General features: G+C 40.4%; 1 protein-coding gene across 8 annotated transcripts in view; it reads left to right on the top strand.

Annotated features, from left to right (window-relative positions):
* UBE2F (ubiquitin conjugating enzyme E2 F (putative)) overlaps positions 1-21,223 on the top strand; it is an 82,676-nt gene that overhangs the window by 19,851 nt on the left and 41,602 nt on the right. For 7 of the 8 annotated variants that reach the window (XM_075094089.1, XM_075094090.1, XM_075094092.1 and 4 more), the window contains 3 exons: positions 4,511-4,578; positions 9,121-9,191; positions 15,400-15,457. In XM_075094089.1, the coding sequence (XP_074950190.1) occupies positions 4,511-4,578; positions 9,121-9,191; positions 15,400-15,457 (197 nt within the window). The remainder of the gene's footprint in view (positions 1-4,510; positions 4,579-9,120; positions 9,192-15,399; positions 15,458-21,223) is intronic. The other variant, XM_075094095.1, reaches the window with a different exon arrangement.

Consider the following 21,223-nt stretch of genomic DNA (forward strand, 5'->3'; position numbering starts at 1 on the left):
TGCAGAGTTAATGCAATTTTCCTGCAGTTCCCAGACAGTTGGGGTAGTTTGGGGTTAGTGTGATTGTTTCAGTCCCGTTCTTTAGGGTATTAATAAAGAGCCTGTTTTCTATGCATGCCATAAAATGACATGTTGGTGAGCATGGCTAAGCATTTCAATGCTGCTAATTCAAGGAGCAGCAATCAAAAGCACATCCTTTGTGGCCTGTCCTAATTATCCTGCATTTTCTTTTAAAGGGATAAAATAATTTAGTGTTTTCACAGCACTTTTAGCCATCAAAGCACCTTACAAATGCAAACTAAGATTAGAGGTTGTTGATAATGAAACTTGAGAGTGAAGTGGGAGGGATGCTTGCTCTGTTAATACAGCAGTAGGAGGAAAACTGGACCTTAGACATCCCCTTTTTGCAAAAGTCTCATCAGTGACCAACTTCCTAAGCTATGTGCTAAAGCCATTTTATTTGACTGTTTTATTTATAGCACGTCCCTCACTATTAGCTTTGCCAGAAGTTCAGTTCTCCCATCACTGTTAACGTGCCTAAAAAATTGAGGGTCTTTGTCCCAGTCTGTATGGGTGTTGTGAGACACGGGGAAGGAAACTACTACCATGTGGGAGAACCTATTGCTTGAGATGCTCTAAGATTACTTTATTGTCAAGGCTTATCTTGTTAATGCATTGCAAGATTTCTGGCTGGGTACTTAGGCCCTCCGGAGAAATGAATTTTTATTATGTATTTGAGTGAGTGATAATGAGTGGCATGCTTTATTGCTGTTTAGTGAAAAGATTTACAAACAAACAGTATTGTAAAAAAAAAAAAAAGGGGGTGGGTGGGATGGGGGAAGTGCTTTATTCTTCTGATTTGTTAAATACGTCCTTGCTTATTTTGTAACAGAACCAGTAGGGTACGCAGCGCACTTCTTGGTTAGTGCTAGCATGGACTGATGCCAAGGTAAACCCAAAATGTAAAATGAGAAGCTGTAATGCAAGAGAGCAATGATTATTGATGTGTCTTTGAGGGAGACTCAATCATGTAAGTGTGTGGAAGTGGCCTGCAGTGTGAGGTACAATGTCTAAAGTGTTCTAAGACTTCCAGAGATTTCTCAGCCTTATGTAGAACACAGAAAAACAAATAAAAGAAACTGGAAGTAATACACGAGGAATCTCTTACAGCCTGTGGAGGTGTTAATATGGGGTTAGAAAGTGCTTGAGTTAATCACAAACCTTTTTGCAGAGAAAAAAGGGTGTTCTGTCACCATCTGGTCCTGCTATTTTTCCTCTGCTGATCTGATGATAACCTAACCCATCTGCACACCAGTTCAGCTCAGTAATCCTGCAGGAAACCGTGCTGTTTTTGTCTTGATGGTTTTATATAGCGAGAAAGGGCTTGCCCCCTGCAGCTGAGCTAGCCTTGTCTGATTTCATCCTGCACATGGACACTGAGAGCTTCTGCTGTGGCTGGGTGTCAATGGAGCTAACCTGAGCTAGGTGTGCACGGTGAGGAAGAGCAGGGAAGGTCACCAACTGTTCAGCCTTTCCACCCCTGCCCACTGCATCTCTTGAGCAATGTCAGAGTGATCTTGCTGTATGTGCTTGGAGTTGAGGGCATATCATAATGTTCTTGCATGCTGCAGAGGCTGTGGGCCTGGTGTTTTCAGTGTGCAGAGACATGTGGAGTGTGGCTCTTCTCCCACTGCTTGACTGGCAGGAATCTGACAGTCTTTTGGCAAGCGCTCCTCCCTTGGAGCTGTTCTCAAATGTTTCTTTTGAACAACTGTATTACAGTGAGGATTCATTAAATCTGAGTATTTTCTTTGACATAAGGCACATGTAGATGCATCTATTTCATGTTAGCAAGGGTGGAATACGAAGAGTTGCTGCTTACTTTGCTCCAAGTCCACAAAATAAAGGAACTATTGAATAGTTCCAAGGAAAAATAACTTTCTGCTGCTGGACTTCCTGAGCAACCTTAGCAGTGTTCGTGTTTTCTTTTACCTTGCTGTACTGTCAGCAGGCTTCTCCCTGTGCAGACACATGTGGGCATTTCATGTGGTTGCTTATGTTGTGAAGTGATAGCTTGCTAAGTGCTTGTAAGTCAGAGGGCAGCTGGGAAGGCTTTGAGGTACGTGGCTTGCTCTGTAGCAAACACTGAGCTCCTATATGGTGTTGCTTGTTCCTTTTATTATGATCACTGAAAGACCTGGGTGTCTGATTCTTTTGAGTGTGGTTTTATGAGGAATGGTATCATACGTGGAAGTTGTGAGGATTCATGAGGCTTGGTTAAAAAACTATTATAATGTGCTAGGTGGCAGATAAAGTGCAGTTAGCTGTGTCCTGTAGGGTAACTTGCTGGTGTTTGAGGTGTTTGAACTCCCAGGGGGATATTGGACCATTTTCATAATCGTCCCTTCCTGGAATAGTCAGTGTCTTGCTTTGAGTGTTTGGTGCATTTGACAGGGAGCAGTTTCATCAAAAGGGTGTTGATATAACTCACCTTTTACATCTTATTCTTCAGAAATGGCTTGGTTTACTTATTTTTATTTCAGTATATTTGAAAACAAAAAATAAATGCTTTTTTTATCTTGCTTTTTTCCATAAAAATCAGTGCATGTGCATTTACTTTCTGGTAAAGTGTAGCATGCCTGAGTAGACTGCTTAATAAATCAAACACACTTCAAAATTGAATTGGAGTGGAAATGGAGAATGTATTTGGAAAGCGTATGTTCTTGACAGGTTATTAAAGTGAGATTTACAATGGCTAAGGCTTGCAGCTTTACGCTGCAGAGTTCAGTGTGGAGGCAGCTGTAAACATTACTGTGTGGGGTGGGGGAGACCAGCCATGTTCTGTTTTCATACTCTGCCTATGCTGCTGTTGCAGTCTGGAATTTCTGATGCTGTTCATGCACTGAACCTGTCAGTGGTCTGCACAGGCTCCTGGGAGAAGCTGGACCGTGCTGTACTTCCCAGTAACTCTTTTGCTGTTCTGCAGGCACAGGTCTTTTGGAAAAGCATGCTGGGCATAGTGTGCAGTTGAGTCTCATCTCTGGCAGCATCAGCTTTTACAGGCTCACTTCCTTCTACAGCTGAGGGTTTGTGTTACCCAACAGGGTGATGCCCTCTCCTTTTACATAAGTCAGTTGATAAGAAATCACAAAGAGGATGAGGGTAGGAGCAGACTACTGTCTTGTGATTATGGCAATTACAGTGTGGAAGCTATGGGCTTGTGCTGACAGTGGTGAGATTGTAGCATGGAGTGAAACCTGAGCAAATGGATGTGGTACATTGTCTATTGTCTCCTACCAACCAGTCATGCTAGATATGTGTAGGGACTGGGAAGGCAGCAGGTCCAGAAGACAGCATCCTGAAAGAGGATTTTGATGTCATATAGTAGAGGAGCTGGTCTGTGGGTGGTTTTTTTTTTTGTTGTTTTGGTGGTTCGGAACAAGCTAGATAATAAGAAAACTCTTCATAGTCTTTCTGTAAATTATGGATTGTTTCACAGATCTTTCCTTTGCAATGCTTGTTTAAAAATATACCGTCATACAATGATAACCAGCCTTCCTGACCTTTAAGTCTTCACTGTGGCTGTACTGTGTGATACCGAGAGCTAGAGTACTCAAAGTAGTTTGAGCCTGATCGTTCCTCAGGTGTCCCAAACCCCTGGTGTGGGCTGGGTGTCTGTTTCCCATTCTTAATGAAAAAACTCAATAATGGCAATGCCAGATAGACGTATTTCAGATCACTTGCAAGCATTTCAGCTTCCAAGCACAGCCATCTCAAGAGTTGCAGGCTGACTATTATACTATTTTATTATCTCTTTCTAAATGCAACTAGACATTTTCAGATGTCGTATTTTAAAAATGTAGCCATTTTAATAATTCAGTATTGAGTCTGAGGCTGACAGAGGCAGGCAGATTTTCCTAACTGATATATCATCCAAAGATAATTACAGTAAAAGAGCTAGCTTGGTCTTTTATTGAGTACACTCTGAAGCATGCTCTTGCACACCATTGTTCATACAGCTCACAATATGAGATTGCTAGCACAAGTATGGGAAGACGTGCTAAATCCTGGAGCAGGATTTAGCATGTGTTAGCAAGTGAAGTATGTATCCAGCTCATTCCAAGGGTTGGTGTTGAGGTAGTGCATGCCATATGGGCAATGTGTGGCAGAATTTTTTTCATACAGACAGGAAAAGTTCAAAGGTTCCTCTAGCTTGGTATTGCCTGATGCTCTGATCAGGAAGGTGGTGGAAGGTGGTTTTTTCAGGGTCACTCTGGGACCGTTGACACTTCTGACTTAAATCAGTTTCTGCTGTAAAGGTTTTGGGAGTATGGGAAGACAGTATGTTCACGTTCTCTTTGGACTAGGACGTAGCTAGTACTATGGTGTAAGTAGGTTAAGTATTTGATGATAACCCTGTGCTGTTATTTTGTCTTTGTAATGACAGATATTGTATTATATGGCATATGTTATTTTCCCTTAACTATTTTTGTTGTGTTTTCTTTGCTAGATGAGGGGTATTACCAAGGTGGAAAGTTCCAGTTTGAAATTGAAGTTCCTGATGCCTACAATATGGTGGTGAGTATTTGTCATTAATCTAGTAGTTGTCACTTTAGATTTCCTTCCCAGTTAATAGGGCTTCAGAGGGAACTTGGCATTGAGACTAAGAAAGGGTCTTCTGTCTCTTATGAGGGATCATGGGATTGTAAAAAAACCTTCATTGCCTGGAATTTTTGGAGGTCATCTAAATTCCTGCTCAAAGCTGGAGTAGGGTTAAAGTGGAATTTAGTTGCTCAAGGCTTGGGGCAGCTGGCATTTCAAATCTCTTAGGGTGGAGAATCCACTGCCTCTCTGGGCCTCTGTTCCAATGTTTGGTTACCTTTGTTGTGAATTTTTTACCTATATCAGGTCAGAATTTCCCTTTCTGCATCTTGTCTGTTGCTTCTTGTTATATCACTGTGCACATATAAGAAGTGCCTGACTCCATCTCCTCTATACCATCCAATTAGGTAGCTGTAGCCAGCAATAGGGTCCCTACCCTCAACGTTCTCTTAAGGCTGAACAAATTGAGGTCCCTCAACTCTTCTTGCGCTGCACATGCTCCAGTTTCATCACCATCTTGGTGGATGTCTGCTGGGCTTCCTCCTGTTTGCCAATATATCTGATATATTGGAGTTCAAAATGGGAAACAGTATTTCAGATGAGTCTCGGAGTGGGAAAACTAATTTCTCTGGCTGTTCTTTTACAGTCCAGTGTTTGTAACCAAACAGCCTAAGGCTTTTATTGCCTCAATGATATTATTCCTTAAAGAAAAAATAAGTAGTTGCAACTGTCTGGCAGAGGCTGCTTAGAAGCTTAGATGAGTCAGACCTGAGAGTCTCCCTTCTGGCTGAGGTTCCACTCTCATCTGTTCTTTTGGTGTTGATAGTTCAGAGCTCTTCTTTCAGGGAGGCTGAAGGATGTGTAGGGGAGCATACTAGAGAAATGTGTCCAGGAGGACCTTTGGCTTTTGTGTTGAGACGCACCAAGCCTAAATTCAGTGGCATGTATATGTAGTGGTTGCAGTCACACAGTATTGTCTATATACATGTACGAAGGAGGTGTGGCGGTCTGGAATGTAATAGCTTGAATTCCCAGACAGAGCTTGGAGAATGGTGCATTAACACTGCTAGTAGAGTAGAAAGGTTACGTTACTGAAAGCAGAGGAGTTGGGTTTGCATTCCAGAAGATGCCTTCACAAGTTTCTTAATATTCCTTTATTTATAGTCTATGAGTACATGGGATGTGCACTACATCTTATAAAACGTTCATGCTTGTACAGGACCATAGCACTTCTAAAAGAGCATGGAATGTTCCTCCTTCTTTTGATATTTGTGCTCTCCTTTCATAGTGATATTAGTCAAGGATTATCTGTTCAAGTTATTTTTATTAAAGTGTTTAGGATCCTGGTTGTCTTTATACTTCTGTCTAAAACAGGTACATGTACTAATAGTGTTTGCAGTTTTATAGTTTTGATTGTGGTTTTTTTAAGTTCCCCTTAACCTCAAAGAATTTCATACTGTAATACAGGCCACTTTTACTAGCTTGCGTAAGGTTGCGCACACACTATGAGGACAAAAGTAGTTATTTAAGGTTGACTACATCCTTGTTCTAACTTGAATAAATTGTGCCATTGCATACCTGAGAAACATAGTCTTCACTATAAAGGGGGAAACCCTGTCATGTTCTCGACTGTCTAATTTTTCAGTCACCTTCAGTAATAGCAATTTAACTGTGCCCACCATGGCAATGCTGGGCACTGGGGAGCATTACACAAGATGTACTCATCTTAATCTTTCAACATTTTGTGTTTAAGGTGTTTACCTAAAAAACACTGCTGCAGGAAGGTATTTCCTGTGTGTTAACAGGAGAGCTGAATGTTAATTTTGATCTGGGTTTTTTCATTCAATTGCTATAATTAAAAAAATCTTCTGGTTAGTCATAGTTCCCTGCTCAGCACTGGCAGAAAATCTGCAGCAAATGTTAATTAGATATTTTTAAATTCTGAGCACCTCTCATTCAACACAAAAGTTGAAAGTTTTCCTTTGTGCAATTTAGAAAAAAATGCAGTGGGTTGGATGTTGGGTTATGGTCAGGTTATTCATGAAAATGTGTATGTATGTTTAAAAACATGTTGTTTTTTTTTTCTGGAGGCTAAAAAGATTAGTTAGAAAATGGATTCAGGCTCTGGGGCAGGGCTACAGTGACTTGCCAGTCTTGTCCGCTATTCTTACTCCCAACACAAACATGCCTTGAGGTGCAGCTGATGAAATAATGGGTGCTACAAGACTAGGGAGCTGGTGTTTTAAGGAATGGAACCTGATTAATAGGACAGATCTGGTTTAACTAAACTGCCTGCCACCACAAGCCAAGCCTTGTTTGTAGCTCCTGTGGTTCTGATGTATTGTGTTGTTGGAGTAGGCAGTTTTTTAAAGAAACGAGACAAACTTGGTCTGAAGCTTGTTGTGCAAAACTACCAAAACTGAAGTCAGTGCATGTGTAGTTCTCAAATGCTTGCAGATCCTTCTTGTACCATCTGTACTTCCTCACCAATATGTTGAAGTGGACTGAGAATGGATGTGAAAGACAGATTCTATTATCAAAACTAATGAGAGATCTGGAAAGATAAGTGGCTGCTTAGAAAAGGAGAAGAAATCAATCTGTTCAGTGTTGTGACCCCTGGTTGAGGTTGGATCTACCTGTGCAGCTTTCGGTATCTGAGGCGAAGGATGAGTTTGAGCAATGAAATGAATGGATTTTGAAAGCTTTACTGTGCAGAGTGTTGCATGTATGCACCTGGAGACGGTTAGAGAGATTCAAGTGAAACATTGTTGTGAGGAAATCTTGTGTGGATTTGTTGATGTAAGGAAGACTCAAAGATGACTTGGAACAAGCTTGAAGGAGTTTTGCCTGCAGATAAATTTTGTGATAGTGCTGCAGTTGTCCTGTCTGTCTAACAGGAAGAAGGGCAGAGAGAAATAAAACCTTCGTCTTGCTTTTGGAAGTGGGTTTTTTATAATTTTTAGTGATGAAAAACACTGTGAAAGGATAAAGGAATTATTTTGTTTTCACGATAAAAAATGAGACACCAGTTAATTCACTCTGACTGTGAAGATTTGGGGATTTTAATTATTATTTTGTTTGGGTAAAGCTTACATTTTTCTGCTTATGAATATATTTCCTGTTTGAAGGTGCATATGGTAGAAATTTATATTTTTTATCTTGATCTACTGGCATGGAATAAATACTGCTGCTTTCCCTTTCTTGAGAACTAGACGTAATCTTTCAAAACAATGTGGAGGTGTAGCTAATGAAAAGCTGTGCTGTTAGAAAACTTCTTAGAACATTTGTTTTGAAGGTAAAAAGTTTGAGACTGTTTTCTGCATGCCACTTAATTTTCAATAATGCTGTGATCCGGCACTGGGGCATTCAGTGTCCATTGAGTTATTGGACAAACATGACGTAAGAGTGGAGGAAAGTCAAAGTCTACATTATAAATAGCAGTTGTGGTGATAGGTATTTCTTTTAGTGCTGGACAGGTATATCATTGGTAGTTCAGTACCATGCATATCATCTCTTCTCCAGGGAGGCTTACTTAAAAACATATTTTACCAAAAAGATAACTGGGAAGTTGAGAACAAAGCAATGAGACAAAACACATCATGCTGCCATGCAAATAGAGTTATTTGAACTATTTTGTCTCATGACTGAAGACTTCATGGCAAGCAGCAGAGGAAAATAGCTCCACATCTATAATATGTGATTTATTTGAAGTTATGAAAGGTACCAGTCTGTGCTGGTGAATTCCAGTACACTTACTATAAGAAATCTGGTTGACTAAAAGCTGCGAATTGTAATTTGGAGAGCATGGATGGAACAATGTGCTGTTGCTAAGCTACCAGAATTTTTATGACCCACTCTTTACTTCACAAAACTAGAGCAAATGAGACTGTATTTTAAGAATCTGTATTTCAAAACTCACTATGGAATTCAGAAATATGGTGGTCTTGCCTGAAAATAAATTTGGTGGCTTTTTGTGTTATTGTCTTAAGTTTAGATATGACACTGCTTCTTGATGCTTCTTGTGATAATTCCTATTCAGCTGTGAACAGGAAGGTCTGCCTTTAAAAGAAGCTGTTTTTTTGACAAAGTTGTTATTGCATCGTCTGCTAGCTTTTAGCAAACCCCTGACTTGGATAAGGCTTGGGGGAAAACACTTAGTAGTTTTCCCTTCTTAAATTCTTGTCTTACTGGTTAAGTGTTAAGAAACTAAGTGATATAGAACGTGTTCTTTCCCCTGAAGTAGACAGGAGAAGAAAGTAAATTTTCTTGGCTTTCTTTAAAGTTGTGTTTTTATAAGAAAAAGCCTAATACCATCTCAGCTGTCGTAAAGAGTTGAGAGAAACTAAAAGGGCAGAGGAAGCTGGTGTACCTCCTGTAGGTTATGTTATCAGGGTCTTTAAAATACAAACATAGACTGTGAATATCAAATATATTTGCCTTTTTCAGCTCTGTGACTTGTAACAGTAATATGGTTTTATTTTAAAGGATAACATCGTAACTCTCTTTCTCTCCTGGCAGCCTCCAAAGGTAAAATGCTTGACAAGAATCTGGCATCCGAACATTACAGAGACGGGAGAAATCTGCCTAAGGTAGCAACAGCATTCTGTTTTTTTACCTTGGAGATTTTCCTGTGTAATAAAACACTGTGTGTAATTTTCGTGCCAGTATTTTTTCAACAGATTCCACAAATCAGTGGCATGTGACCCTTGGGAACTTAGAAATCTACTGGAAGTATTGTTCTTGCTTTGTGTTAGAGACCATGTAGAGCCTGGCTCTTCAGGTTCAGACTTAGTTTTGTTTTACTTAAGGTAAAAATATAAATGCCAACCTGAACAAAAATTAGTTGTTGTGGTTTTGTGTTTTTCTGTTTTTTTCCTCCATAGATAAATAGTCCTCAGGCCCTGAGGGGGCTTAAGGCTTTACTTCTTTAATGCCTGAATGTGTTAAGTGCTTGAAGATTATTTATATTTTAAGAAGAAAGGAAGAAGTGTTCATTCAACTTTGACAGTAACTATCCTATATCTGCTGTTTGTTTATTTTAGCATTTAATATCCATTTTAAGACAGGTGCCAGTTACACTCCCCCAGCTCTGTTTTGTTATAAGTCAAAATACAAAGCCTAAAAGCTTTACTTGACCAAAGCGAGAGGCTTATGTTGCTGTGCGGTTTTACTTGATAGTAAATGTTTCCTCTTCAAAATCAGTTTCTGAAACTTTGTTGTTTCAGTGTTTCATCAGGAGTACCTGATGGTGAAATTGGTCAGAAACCGAATGCAAACAGAAATGAGAAGCATGACTGTCATTTTTTCAAGTTAATGGGGCATAACAGAAAAAGTAGATGAAGCAGAAGCAATGAATACAAGTGAGATTGAAAGCTGTTCTGAAAAGCCAAAATAATGGCCACCATGTGTAACAAATTGGCGCTTAAAAAAAAAAAGAAGCTAAATTTTTCCTCTAGATTTAAAAATAATTTTAATTCTGTGTTCAAGGTCCTGGTGAAAATGAAGTTTTCACGGGGTAATCTGTGGAAGGTCCTGATGAGCAGGTCAGGCTCATTAGCTGGTAACAGCTAAAGGGCTGATATCAGTGCTTTTAGCCACAGTGTTTTGCTCCATGCTTCTGAGAAGCTCTGTCATCAAAGGCCGATAGAAACCAGCCTCAGAAGCTGTAGGATGTTCCTGGTGCTTGGTAGTGCCAGACTGCAGCAGGAACACAGGTAGCTAGGGTTGGTGTCCATAGAATTTACCTCACTTTGGGATTGGAGGATTTAAAAGCTGTGGAAAAAGTGCTAAATCTTCCGAGATTACCTAAAAAACTGGTTGTCCATGGTTATTTGGAGCTGTTTGCTGGTCATACAGCAAGGTTGTTTTGCCTAATGCATATTGCTGCTTTTACCAATTTGCTAGACTTGTGGTGTTTCTGAGTGCCTCCTAGGACTGTTGCATTTTACACTGTTGAACTTGTCACTTCGCAGTAGGGAAGACTGTTTTAAGGATCATGTTTTTTCAGAGTAAATTCCACTAGAGTTCTTGTGGCTTAGTCACTGGAAAAAGCTCAGATACTTTGAGTCAAATAGTGTCAGTAAAGGAATGAATAAGTGAGCTGTTCAGAACCAGGGAACAAGAAATGCTAGACACCAAACGATAGCTAAAAGTTTAGCTCTGACTACAGTGTTACATCTTCTGAGATTAAATAAAGCCTCCTCACATTCTTAAGTATATTTTACTGTTTCTTGTTTTTAAATGGTTTTAATTATGATGGATGAACATAGTGTTGGAGCATCATAATTCTACTTAACAAAGTGATTTTTTTTTAAGCATCTGCACTGAAATATCAGCTTTACTTGATTGTCATGTATCAAGCATTTGAAATGTCTTCCTGTTTAGATGGAAAAACTAAAATAACTTGGATTGCTTTATGCCTGTTATAATGGAGAATGCACTCTATATACAGTACCTGCAATCATACAACAGTCTTTACATTAAAATAGCTTCAGTTATTTTTAAAAGCAGAAAAGAATTCCTTACCAGTATTCTTCCCAACTGTCTTTTACAGACCTCACACTATGGTATATATTGGTCTGATAATCATCCCTGAATTAAAACATAACAAATGATTAATCTTGTGGTCAGGTAATAGTTTTGGGCGGGAAAAGTGTTGTTTCTCTGTGCTTTATGGAGCATATTAATAATGGACTATATTAATTAGGTCTGGACCATACTTGTGGATATTGGCTCCACTGCACATGTGGATAGAAGACATCAAGAGACATAGAAAGGATATGCTTGCTTACTACATACACCAGCTGACTACTTTCTTGACGATGTGTAATGCATGTCACTATTTCCCAGCCTTCTCCCCCCATTGATGTGATCTCTGCCAAAGGTGTTTCCCTCATTGACCGCATAAGCTTTTAGAATAGTTTAATAACTCAGAAATTTCACTACTTTTCTGCAATGTGGTGAGGTGATCAGTGTTGTTGATGTGTCTTTTTTGGCAATAGGTGTCGTTAGTTAAAGTTTGGTCGCTTCGTGATGCAATATTAGTATGTTGAATGGTGAAATGCTTGAAGGCTGATTAATTGTATCATCTAGTATAGCTCAGTGTTGCAATTTCTCCAGTTATAAAAGCTGGTTAAGTTGGTTGCTTGTTTCTGTTCCCCAGTGCTGTTCCCAGTCTCCTCAGCTGTGCCAACGTGGAAACAAAACGCTCTTTAGAAAGACTTTCCACATCAATTGCTCCACTCAGTCTATAGCATGGCTACCAGAATGGTTGTATTGGCGATGCAGGATAAAGCAGGGAGGTGGGCAGTGGGGCGTGAGCAAGAGAATAACCTCTATAATGTGTCCCTGCCAGCGAAAGGTTTCTGAAGTGTGTTTACAGCTTTTTGAATCAAACTTACCTGGAATGGTAATTTCTGTTGACAAAAGGAAGGCAAAAGTTCTGTTGGAACTGACATTTTATGTTGATAAATGTGTTCATCTGAGATCTTTCACACAAAGCAGACTTTTTTTCCTGGACTAGTCTCCCCATTACAGTAATTTTTAGTCACTTAAGCTGTAAATCATGTCAGCTGGAGTTTCAGAAAGTTTTAAGCTTGCTAGAGCCATGCAGTTCCCAGATCAGTAGATGTTTTTACAAGATCTCTTTAGGATGCTGTGTATTTTAAAAGAAAAAGTTCCTCAAAATTTTTCCTCAAATCTTTTTTCCATGCAGGAATTACTCACAGAATGAGAAGATATTTGTGGAAATGAAAGCTAAGCAGCTGGCTGGTCACATCAGTGGCTGTTCTGGTTCCTACAGCTTAAAAAAATACTAATTTTGCAGGCTTCCCATAGAAACTCTGATGTCAGGATTTGAAGTCATGTTCTGGGAGGTCTCCTTAGATACAAACACCAGACATTAAGGTGCAGTTATCAGTTCCAGTCCCCCCATGACTGAGGACACACTTGGCTTTTCTCAGACGCTACTACAGCTGAAGAAAAACCAAATGGAAATAAGTGTTTTACTGTCCTTCCATGTTCCCGGTGAAGCTTCCTGCCTGACAAACTCCTGCTTGTGCCACAGCATTCCCCCCTCCTCTCAGCCCTGCTGCTGCTTCCCCAAGGCATGCACTTACTCACCAGCTTTAGTAATCTGAAGTGCTGCAGAAATTGAGTGGTTGGTTTACCCCTCTCTTTGCTTTCACGAATTCATTCTCAAGCATCACAAGGGAAGTTTCTGAATGTTTATTCAATCTAAATACTACTAAATGAGTTTTCTGGCATTCCTGTATGAGACAGCAAAGTCCTGCCAATTTTAGAATAGTCACTTCAAGTAAACAGGTTTTCCTGCTCGTCAGGTGTCCTGAAACCCTGGTAGAACAGGTGGCTTTTCTGTTATATCTGGCAGTTCATCAAAAGCAGCTTCATGAAGCACTGAGTGGGCAAGAAAAACTCTGCTGGTTGTGCCATTTGAGAACTTCCTCGTAGCCCAGCTCCTCTATGGCAGCAGGACCTGTGGATGACAGGAAGCTACATGCAGATGATTGTTCATCCACTGGACTAGTTTGTAATGTTTTGTGTACTTCTGCTCATTTAGGTGTTCATTCTGCTGTTTGTGTGTATGATGCTCTGAGAGCAGATCACCAGTCAGACCTCCCAGCTGCCTGGTGGTCATATTTAGGTTATCCCTGTGGAGAACAAGATGTGGCTTCTCTAGGCACCCTGTTCTGGGAAAAGGTTTTGATTAGGGGCCTGAAGATCATTCCCACTCTGTAGGAAGAAAGAGGATGCTTCTCTAAAAATTAATTATACCAGCAAATTAGAAATTTGAGGCAAAGGTACACTTATCTATCTTCATTGCTTTTCTGCCAGAGCTCTGAGGGGCACAAGTGTCTTCTCTGAAGTCCTGGCTGCTGGTGTCCAGCAGGAGATATGCTGAGAGAGCGCTGAGGCTTTGGGAAGCTGGAAGGGTATTAACAAGGCTTAGCTGATATAGAGCTCAAAGTGCCTGAGCATCAGTGGGTATTTTTACGCTTTTTTTGTGTATGTTAGCTTATTCCTCACTCTTAAGTTCACACGTAAGTGAGCTCTGTGAAGAGGTAGAGGGGAGTACTGTAGCTAAATTTTATGAGGAGCAGACAAAGCAAGCTAAAAAGTCCTGTTATTTCCACAAAACTTGAAAACCCTAGCTCTTGCCTGTTCACTAGGGGTTTTGCTTTTACTTTTGTAATACGAACAAAAGCCGTAGCCACAAGATGCTATTTTTCATGTTCTTGAAACTACTTTTGAGGTGCACTAGTGGTCATGGCATATTTTTTTAAAGGCATAGAAATGAGATTAGCAGCACAGTTAAGATGCAATAGCCTTGTCCAGTATGATCATCCTGTTCCTAACCTCTCTACACTGAACAAGAGCTAATGCTAGTCTTAGTGTATTTCCTTGGATTAAAAACTCTGCACATTCAATAAATAACTACATGGATAGCCTGTATGGTCTGGTCATCTGCTGCAACTTAAAAATGACTTAATATATGTCATCCTGAAAGTTGGTAAAACCTAATAGTTAAAGACTATTTCACTTAACCCTATCATTTCAGTAGTAGAAGCTGCTGGTGGTGATGAATTTTTGCACTTTGCTGTATGAGTTTACAGTTTTAGATTACATCTTAACAGAGGAAGATGCGATTGTGAAATGATGTTTCAAGGAGTTTTCCAGACTTTCTCATTCAGATTATTACTTTTGCTTTCATGAATGTGAGCAAGACTTCAGCTCGTTTCTCAATTATGCTTCGGTCTCCAATATTTTTACTTCTCATAACTGCTGAGGTTTTGACCTGAAAGGTCCAGGAATGTCTTACCAACTGAATACACTTCAGTGATTTCAGCTGGTAAATAGGCCAACAGCTTCACTGAACTTAATATGTAGCATAATATGAAGGTCATAAAATTTCTACACAGTATGTGTATAGGAAAGTCTGTCTTATTTTTATTAATATTTGTATGTATTTATGTTAAAATTCAAGAGCATGTAGTATAGTTTATAAGGAGTTTATAAGGAACGTTTTCCTCCTGTGAGCAATATCTCTTGCCCAGAGTAGTTTTCATCATGATTTTCAGTTGGGGATATATGATGTTGAGTCTGCCTGTAAAGCCTTAAAATGTTCTGCACGCAATATAGCTCACGTACTGGAAGAGGACTGTAAGGCCCTGTTGCTACGCTGTCCTGTGCTGTGTTCCTCGGAGGCTTGAGATGCATCTGCAAAACCTTCCTGAGCAGGCAGACCAAACCTTATTTCACTTTCCTATCCCTGTGTCTCAGAAGCTGAAGTCCCTTCACACAAAGATTACTATCATCCTCTCTTCTTGCTAATTAGATACCTATCAAAAATACCCTTTTTTGGATTGAACTGTGACAGGTTTGTTGAGATGGGTCATTCTGCAAACCTGTCTCTTCACCAAAGATGAACATGTTCTAAACCAGAGTGTGTGTGTCTGTGTGCTCAGGGGAAAATAAAGGTTCCTTGCTGAGACTGTGTCAAAGATTTCTGTCACACTTACTTTGCTTGATGAAAATAAATCAGTTCTTTTGACAAAGGTTGAGCTCAGATTGGGAGATCTGTAATGACACTATGTAGAATGTAATTCTAGGAAGATATCCCAATTCTTGTGCTTTAAAATCCCAGTATCTAGATATAGTGCGAGAGGTAATTCTTATGTGGCAATTACTTCCTAAGTTCTTAATGTTTGCTGAGAAGATTTCTGACAAAGGTTGTTTAACTAGAAGTTGCACTGTATAATATGTGTGTCTTTTTTCCAGTTTATTGAGAGAACATTCAATTGATGGCACTGGCTGGGCTCCAACTAGAACGTTAAAGGTACTATTTCTTTTTAGATACGTACATTGAACTAGATATATCTTTTAAAATACTTCTATGGATTTGGAAAGAGACAGATAATGTGGTTTGCTCTAGAAACAACTGAGGTTTTCTTTCAAGTGTTGGTGGCAATACTGAAACAAGTACAGTGCTAACTGATAATACAAATGTTTGCTAGTTTTAGCATAGCTGTACAAATACTGCCTTGACTGATAAAAGTTTTTGTAGGATGGTGTGACTGCTGGTGACCCTGAGAAACCATGGTCAGTAAGGGTGGTCTGTGTTTTTTAACCCAGGCAACAAATACAAGAGCATGACCTGAGCAGGACTAGCGGTAATCCATAATGCTTGTAATTTTCATTGCATTGACATTCCTGATGAATCAGTAGTCTGTCGTCTTTTTTTTACCCCCAAACTCCTCTGTGTAGAGGCAAGTGAAAGGCAAGTTGCATTTGGGAGAAATGCCATGTGGAATATAGTGCAGTAACTACACTTTGATTGTCTTGAATTCTGTTTCATTCCCAGTGTTTGAAGGAGGGAGCAGCGCATCTGCACTTAAGTATTGTATAAAGCAGGGCACTCTTCGCTGTTTTAGCTGCTCCAGTGAGGAACTAACTGCCTCTGCCCTTTAACCTTACCTCAGATGTAAGTTTACCCAAGTCACTAAAATGTAAGTGAAATCTGGCCCCTGTAAAATTGCTGGTAGTTGTGCCACTGTGATTGCAGAACTACTTCAGAGGTTGGTCCCACCACAGCTGGGCAGCGTTAACAAACTAAGTCATAGTTCCTGTATAAAATACTCCTAGGTAGATTGTCACATAGGACATGCATTTCAGTGCAGTGACTGTCCTTGTCTTGCTACGGGAAGCAATTGGTTGTCCATTTACTGTTCTATGACCTTACTGTCAGAAGAATCTTGCAGAGCACTGAGCAATAATCTCCCTTTTGCTTTCACCAGGAACCCTGCCAGAATTGGTTCTTAAAGAACATTAGCTACATTACATTAGGCAGATAAAGGGTATGTGTCAGGTGTTTGTTTCTTTTCAAAAGGCAAATTGAAAATGAGTTTTATCTAATCTTGATTTCCTTTTTGGCACACTGAATGCGGTCTGTGACTTGCTTCATCTGTAAAATCTCTTCATGAGCATCTGACTTTTTGGAAAGTGAAATAGAATCTGTGTTTGGTGTTTTGTGGGTTTTCATAAACACCCTTTCCCTATTTCCCCTTTTTTTTTATCAGCTGGTATGATTTTGTTTTGCCCTTGTGTCTGTTTTCGTATTAGGTTAAATCAAGACACTGACTGGGTAATTAAGTTAACTGGTTCTGTTCCTGTCCCTGTATTTCATTCGCAGACAAAGTTTTTGAACTGCAAGTTTTAAGCTTCAGCCATTAGAAAATTAGTACACCAATATTGCAATTGGACAAGGATGTACACATTTTTATCTGTTCTTCTAGATTTGTTCATGGTATCTTTCTTATAGAAATTAAAATACTGTTGCATATTAGAGCTATGGGTGGGAATAACTGCTGACATTATATGTACTTCCTGTCCTCAGTGACGATGGAAGATGTGTGTTAATCTTCTTTTCTGTTTTATTCTTGCATCAGTTTGCTAATTGTGTGATTAATTTCATAGATTAAATATCCTGGAATTTCAACTACCAGGAGATTCAAATTACTGAGTATTATGAAGCATTTTAGGGAGTTTTTGCCATCAAGAAGTTAGCGGGGGGAAAAAACTTCCACAGCCCCAAACAAACAAAAAAACAACCCAGGAACTTCATTTATGGGTGTTGAAATGAAAGGTTCGTTAAGAGATAATGAATAGTAGCTTAACTGTAAAAGGAAAAACTGAAAATCCGGCATCCCCCTTGGATTTTGTGATGTTTTTTTGTGGTGTTTTTTTTTTCCCCATGGCCATTGAAGCACCACAATTGCAAGCTTGCATTTTATAGCTTTTAAAAAAAAATAATCCCACATTGCAAAGCTTTTATTCCTTACCTTTTGTCTTACTAGTCTCCGTTTTAAACAAATATGCAGTTTCAGTAAGTGTTCTCTCACTTGTTATGTTGTCACTTCATGTGATTTGAAGTGTCATTACAAAAAGTAAGTACCACATGTTGGTCCTGTTTCCAAGTTGTGCCTCTGTAGAAATGCTGTTGTTATACTGTGCCTCTAGTACACAAGGAGCCTGAAAAAAATCGAGCATCAGTAGCTTTTGAGGATGTTGGTAAGCTGAAGCGCTATTCCCAAAACGATTTTTTTGCTCGGGACACAAATTGTAATTAGATGTCCAGTATCTGGTGCAGGTCTGTTCTTTGAAGATATTCTTTATCCACTCCAAGTTTGCTCTTTGAAAGGACTAATAAACATGGGAAGTGTGGGTCTCAGTCAGAGCCAGGGTTCCTGATGGCTGCTCTATCAGCTGCTCTTTCAGATCTTTGGCTGTCTCTCATCTGTGAAGCTTCATGCATGCCTTCCTACGTGTTTTGAAGTTTGATTAGTGTCCAAGTGCTTAGATTCCACGCTACACACGCTTCTGAGATGGAAAATATGGAATTTTGCTGGTTTATCATCAATATGGCCACAGAGTCATCTGTCAGTGTGCATTAATAATTATGGTAGCAATTAACTATAGACCACAGAATTATGTGAAACAGTGACAAACTGGTAGCAAATGAGAGCCATGAAAAGTGACCCAGATTACTTTTATCTCTTAACACTCCACCTGCACCCACTAATCCATCCTTCCTGAATCCTTTGTTTTCAACACTTGGACACCATGGTTTGGAGGACCTGCTCATCTCCACAAGTGGAATATTGTGTGAATTTGCACAGTAGAGCTAAGGCATAGTATGTGGTCTTGCCCAATGATGGACTTGAAAGTCAGTATTTCATATTCCACTCATCAATAGTACAAAGGCAGCTTGGTTCTCTGGAGGAATAGTACCCAAATTTGTTCAATAAAGCACTCTAAAACATTGCTAAAATATTTGAGACTGGGGACGTACTATATTTCTGTGACAAAAATTGGCAGGCATTACTAATGCAGCCATTCTGAGTGCATTAGTAAAACCATTCGAATAAATGATGCAAAACCTGGAAAGCCACAGGCACAAACCAGCTCTCCTGCAATGCAACTGCTTGCATTTATGTTACATGCTTAACCTTTTAGATGGCTTAAATTTTAGAAGTTTTAGATTGCCTCATCTTGTGTAGCCTTGTGGTGGCAGCAGAGGTCTTACATGAGAAGTCCTTCAAAACAAACTGCTGTGACCTTTTTAACACTTTCTTTAGGGTCAAACAGGTAGAAACTTAAAGAAGCATTTAAATTATGCCTTTTAAGTTGTGGGGTTTTTTTGGGGGGGAATCTCCTAAATACTTTTAAGTTATCTGATAAAATGTGTTTTAACAGTGTAGAGAATTCTTATGGGGATAAAAAAAGGCTAACTCAATTTTATTTTCTAGCATTTTTACAGAATCACAGACTGGTAGGGGTTGGAAGGGACCTCTGCAGATCATCTCGTCCAACCCCCCTGCTTGAGCAGGGGGCACAGGACTGTGTCCAGGCGGGCTTTGAATGTCTCTGGGGAAAGAAACTCCACAACCTCTCTGGGCAGCCTGTGTCACTGCTCTGGCACCCTCACAGGAAAGAAAGTTTTTCTCAAGTTTAGGTGGAACTTTCTGTGTTCCAACTTGCGCCCATTGCCCCTTGTCCTGTCATTGGGCACCACTGAAAAGAGTCTGGCCCCATCCTCTTGACACCTGCCCTTTAGATATTTATAAGCATTGATGAGATTCCCCCCTCAGTCTTTTCTTGTCCAGGTTGAACAAACCCAGGTGTCTCAGCCTTTTCTCATAAGGGAGATGCTCCAGCCCCCTGATCATCTTGGTAGCTCTCTGCTGGACTTGCTCAAGCAGTTCCCTGTCCTTCTTAAACTGGGGGGCCCAAAACTGGACACAGTACTCCAAATGCAGTCTCACTAGGGTGGAGCAGAGGAGGAGGATGACCTCCCTCGACCTGCTGGCCGTACTCCTTTTAATGCGCCCCAGGATACCGTTGGCCTTCTTGGCTACAAGGGCACGTTGCTGGCTCAGGGTCATCTTGCTGTCCACCAGCACTCCCAGGTCCTTCTCAGCAGAGCTGCTTTCCAGTAGTTCAGCCCCCAACCTGTACTGGTGCATGGGGTTGTCCCTCCCCAGGTACAGGACCTTGCGCTTGCTTTTGTTGAATTTCATGAGGTTCCCCTGGGCCCAGCTCTCCAGCCTGTCCAGGTCTCACTGGATGGCAGCGTGGCCTCCCAGCACATCAGCCATTCCTCCAGCTTGGTATTGTTAGCAGTTGTCTGCTGAGATTACACGCTATCCCTACGTCCAGGTCACAGTTTCCCCAGTCGTCTTTTTACTGCTGATGTATTTGAAGAAACCCTTCTTGTTATCCTCGACATCCCTTGCCAGATTTAGTTCCAAGTGGGCCTTGGCCTTCCTCATCACGTCTCTGCATACCCTGACAACATTCCTACATTGCTCCCAAATGCCCAGTCCCTTTCCACATACTGTGAGCCACCCTCTTCCATTTGATTTCCTCTAGAAGCTCTTTGCTCATCCGTGCAGGTCTCCTGGCTCCTTTGCTTGACTTCTTCCTCTTAGGGATGCACTGATCTTGAGCTCGGAGGAAGAGGTCCTTGAATACTGACCAGCTCTCTTGAACCCCCCTGCCTTCTAGCGTCCTACCATGGGATTCCTCCAAGCAGGTGTTTGAAGAGGCCAGAGTTGGCTCTCTTGCAGTCCAGGTTTGTAATCCTACTTGTCACCCTGCTTCTATCACGCAGGATCCTGAACTTGACCATCTCATGCTCACTGCAGCCAAGGCTACCCCCAACTCTCATGTCCTCAACCAGCTCTTCCTTATTTGTTAGTATAAGGTCAAGCAGCCTATCTTGCCTTGTTGGCTCCTCCCACACCTGCATCAAAAAGTTATCCTCGATGCTCTGCAGGAACTTCCTGGATAGTGCATGCCTTGCCATGTTGCTTTTCCAGCAAATGTCAATGTGGTTGAAGTCCCCCATGAGAACCAGGGCCTGTGATTGTGAGTACTTCCAGCTGTTGCACTTAGTGTCATCTTGTCTGTGGTTGAATTCTCTAAGTTATGAAGTGTTAAATTTTTTTTTCCATTTTACTACTTCCTGCTACTGAACGTGTTTACATAGACCACTGTTAACAGCAGCCTGTGTTCTAGTGAAGGCACTAAAGGATGTGCTGTTTCTGAATTCCTGTATTATATACTTTTAAAATCAGGTTATTAAGAAAGTTGGGCTTTAACCCTGAAACTGATCATTGGTAGGTTAATATTTTAGAACAATCTATATATATGCTTTTTTTAATCACTGTTAATGTGATTGTAAATGTTCTCTTTGTCCACGGGAAGACTCCGAAATCCTGAATTCCTAAATAATTACTGGTAGCAGTTTGCTTATGGATTGTGTAAAAACTGATGCAACTGATCTTCGTGTAATCTTTTACTTCTTTGTAGCTAGCTGTGAGTTAGCAACAGGAGCTTATTTACCTTTCAGTCTCCATTCTGTTATGTTGCACACTTCCTTCTCTAAAGCAGAGTATTCATAAAGTAAAGGACTGCTGAAGTTATTTTGGACCTCTGCTCAAACTGTCTGAACTTGGTTTTCTCCTGCTTTTAGCTCTGATGGTCAAAACAGAAGTTTTCTAGGCAGAAAGCAAATAGGTCGTTTTAATTCCATTCTGTTCTC

This window comes from Phalacrocorax aristotelis, chromosome 5 (assembly GCF_949628215.1).
Source record: "Phalacrocorax aristotelis chromosome 5, bGulAri2.1, whole genome shotgun sequence".
Taxonomy (NCBI): domain Eukaryota; kingdom Metazoa; phylum Chordata; class Aves; order Suliformes; family Phalacrocoracidae; genus Phalacrocorax; species Phalacrocorax aristotelis.